The sequence below is a fragment of the Borostomias antarcticus genome (assembly GCF_949987555.1).
Source record: "Borostomias antarcticus genome assembly, contig: scaffold_344, whole genome shotgun sequence".
Classification (NCBI taxonomy): domain Eukaryota; kingdom Metazoa; phylum Chordata; class Actinopteri; order Stomiiformes; family Stomiidae; genus Borostomias; species Borostomias antarcticus.
In genome coordinates this window covers 1-2,500 of record NW_028175958.1, presented here as the reverse complement: position 1 = coordinate 2,500, position 2,500 = coordinate 1, and the positions used below count along the sequence as shown (strand labels likewise).

The 2,500-nt window shown below is 53.1% G+C and overlaps 1 protein-coding gene across 1 annotated transcript in view; it reads right to left on the bottom strand.

Moving 5' to 3' along the window:
- Positions 1–2,286, bottom strand: part of LOC311328981 (transcription factor SOX-6-like) — a gene marked incomplete at both ends in the record, with an annotated part of 57,397 nt that extends 55,111 nt beyond the window's left edge. The window contains 2 exon segments of the mRNA XM_084462870.1: positions 311–400; positions 2,253–2,286. Coding sequence (XP_084318996.1) covers positions 311–400; positions 2,253–2,286 — 124 coding nt within the window.
- Between the last annotated feature and the right edge of the window lie 214 nt (positions 2,287–2,500).

Below are 2,500 nucleotides of genomic sequence, written 5' to 3'. Positions count from 1 at the left end.
CGGACGACCAGGCCGACAGCGGCCATGTCTGACACGTTACCAGGCGCACGACTACGGCGACAGAGCGTGCTGGAATGCGTAGGCAGGGCTCTGGACAGGAGATAGGGGACGACAGTAAAACAATAGGAAGGCCCCCAGAGGGCTTTTGTCTTGTTTCATGTGCGCACGGCTCTTTCCAGGGATTATGTGTGGATTACGTGTGTCTGATAGGAGTGAAGGATTTGTGAAACGGGCTTTAGAGACTCAGGAGAGACGTTGCAGGCCGGTGTTGAGGTGGTGGGAGCGGTAGCGTTGAGGGAACAGGGCTCACCTTTCACTTCAGCCAGGAGCTCGCTGGTGTTGAGGCGCTCCATTTTCTCCTTCCAGTCTTTGGATAGAAGCTTCTCCATGCAAGAGGAGTCTGGGAGAGGAAATAGAATGAACACGTGAGACCGCGAGAAGGTTTTAATCAAGAATCAGAAACGGAATTTGTTTCATTGCCCTTGTAGTTTTTCAACATAGTAGGAATTTGCTTTTGGGCCTGGTGCATAACATGGAGACATGTTGGACAGGGCGCAGGGACGAGACAGGACAGTGCAGAGACAGGACAGGGCAAGGAGCAGTACAAAAATACTAGTGCAAAATAAGATACGATAAAAAACAATATACAAAGTGTAGTGTGGTCAGTGTGTATACAGTGAGTGTGTAGCGTGTAATGTGCGTGTGAGTGTGTGTATATGGTGTATGCAGCGTGCTACGTGAGTGTGGTGTGTACTTTGTGTGCGCTCTCTGTCTAGAGTACAAGATATACATTACACAATCTCGGTTTGATTTGATGTATCTGATTTTCATTATAATATTATGAAGGTTCTAATTTAATTCATGTAATTGCTGTATAAATCAAATTACTGGTATTTGTTTAACAAACAACAAGCCAAAACATTTTCCTCCAGTAATTGAACAGGTTGAGCAGAGCTGTACAGAGAACCACTGAGTTGTAGGTGTCTACTCTGTCTGACAGAGCTGTGCTTCCCCGTTCACATGAAAAACGTTTTTCACACGCCTCAGTCCTCAAACAAGACTAATCAACACCGTGTCAAACGTACCACAGCTCTACATGTTAACATTCACGTCCGCGCTACACATTGCCGGTCAAAATCAATCCTTTTGCAACGTTTGACATAAATAAAAACAAGTATTTTAATGTGAATTCTCGCTCTGACAGGATAATTGACCGACGATTGAGACATCTTTGTAGTTCCTCACAGGTTAGCTCAAGCACATAATCTGGCTTCCACTCAGGCAGGGGCCCAGATGTGTTTGAAGGTGGGAGGTGAGGGGAGACAGACGTGCTGAGGGGTGGGGGGGGGTGGGGATGGGGGGGTGGGGGGTGAGGCGGACATTAAGGGGGGGGTAGGGGGTGAGACGGGGTACGTCCGAGCACCAGCACGACCGGCGGTGATGAAAACAATTAACATTTGTCCGGCAGACAATGAATCAGCGGAGGAATGAGTGGAATCTGCCGCGCTGTCGTCGGGGTCGCTGATAAAGAACACAGCGTTTCACAGGCTGACCCCTGCCTCCGCCATCCCAGCCCGGCTCTGGGGTCAGCCTGTTCCCATCAAACACCACCGTCCCTCCCTCTCTCTCTCTCTCTCTCCCTCTCTCTCTCTCTCTCTCTCTCTCTCTCTCCCTCCCTCCCTCTCTCTCTCTCTCTCTCTCTCCCTCCCTCTCTCTCTCTCCCTCTCTCTCTCTCTCCCTCTCTCTCTCCCTCCCTCTCTCTCTATCTCTCCCTCTCTCTCTCCCTCTCTCTCTCTCTCTCTCCCTCACCCTCTCTCTCTCACCCTTTCTCCCTCCCTCTCTCCCTCCCTCTCTCCCTCCCTCCCTCCCTCTTTCTCCCTCTCTCTCCCTCTCTCTCCCTCTCTCTCCCTCTCCTTCTCTCTCCCCCTCTCTCTCCCTCTCTCTCCCTCTCCTTCTCTCCCCCCCTCTCTCTCCCTCTCTCTCTCCCTCCCTCCCTCTCCCTCTCTCTCTCACCCCCAGCCTGAACCTCTGCCTCCCAGGCACGCTGCCCCCGGCGTGAACCGGCCCCGGCTCTAGACGGTCACCTCGGCCGGGGGGGGGGGGGGGGGGGGGTGCCCGGCCCCTGGACACTCGCCCAGGTGGACCCCTACGTCGGCGACCGACCGTCCTCCTAGAGGTTCCTTCCTAGAGGTTCCCTCCTAGAGATTCCTTCCTAGAGGTCCTTCCGTGCGAGCGGGAGCCCGCAAACAGACCGTCCTCCCGCGCCGCGCTGCTCTGTGATGACATCACGCAGTGTGAGGCTGGGATTGTTCACCATTATCAGGGGCAAAGGTCAGAGGCAAAAACAGACATTCTTGCTCTCTGCACAGAGGCCTGGAGCACCATAAGGAATGACTTAACCAGCCGTCTGACAACGGCTTATTTGTGGATGCACTCCGCCAACAAAAGAGCACAATTCATGAGCACAGAAGTGACCTGGATGACTCCGGGTCTGTTCTGA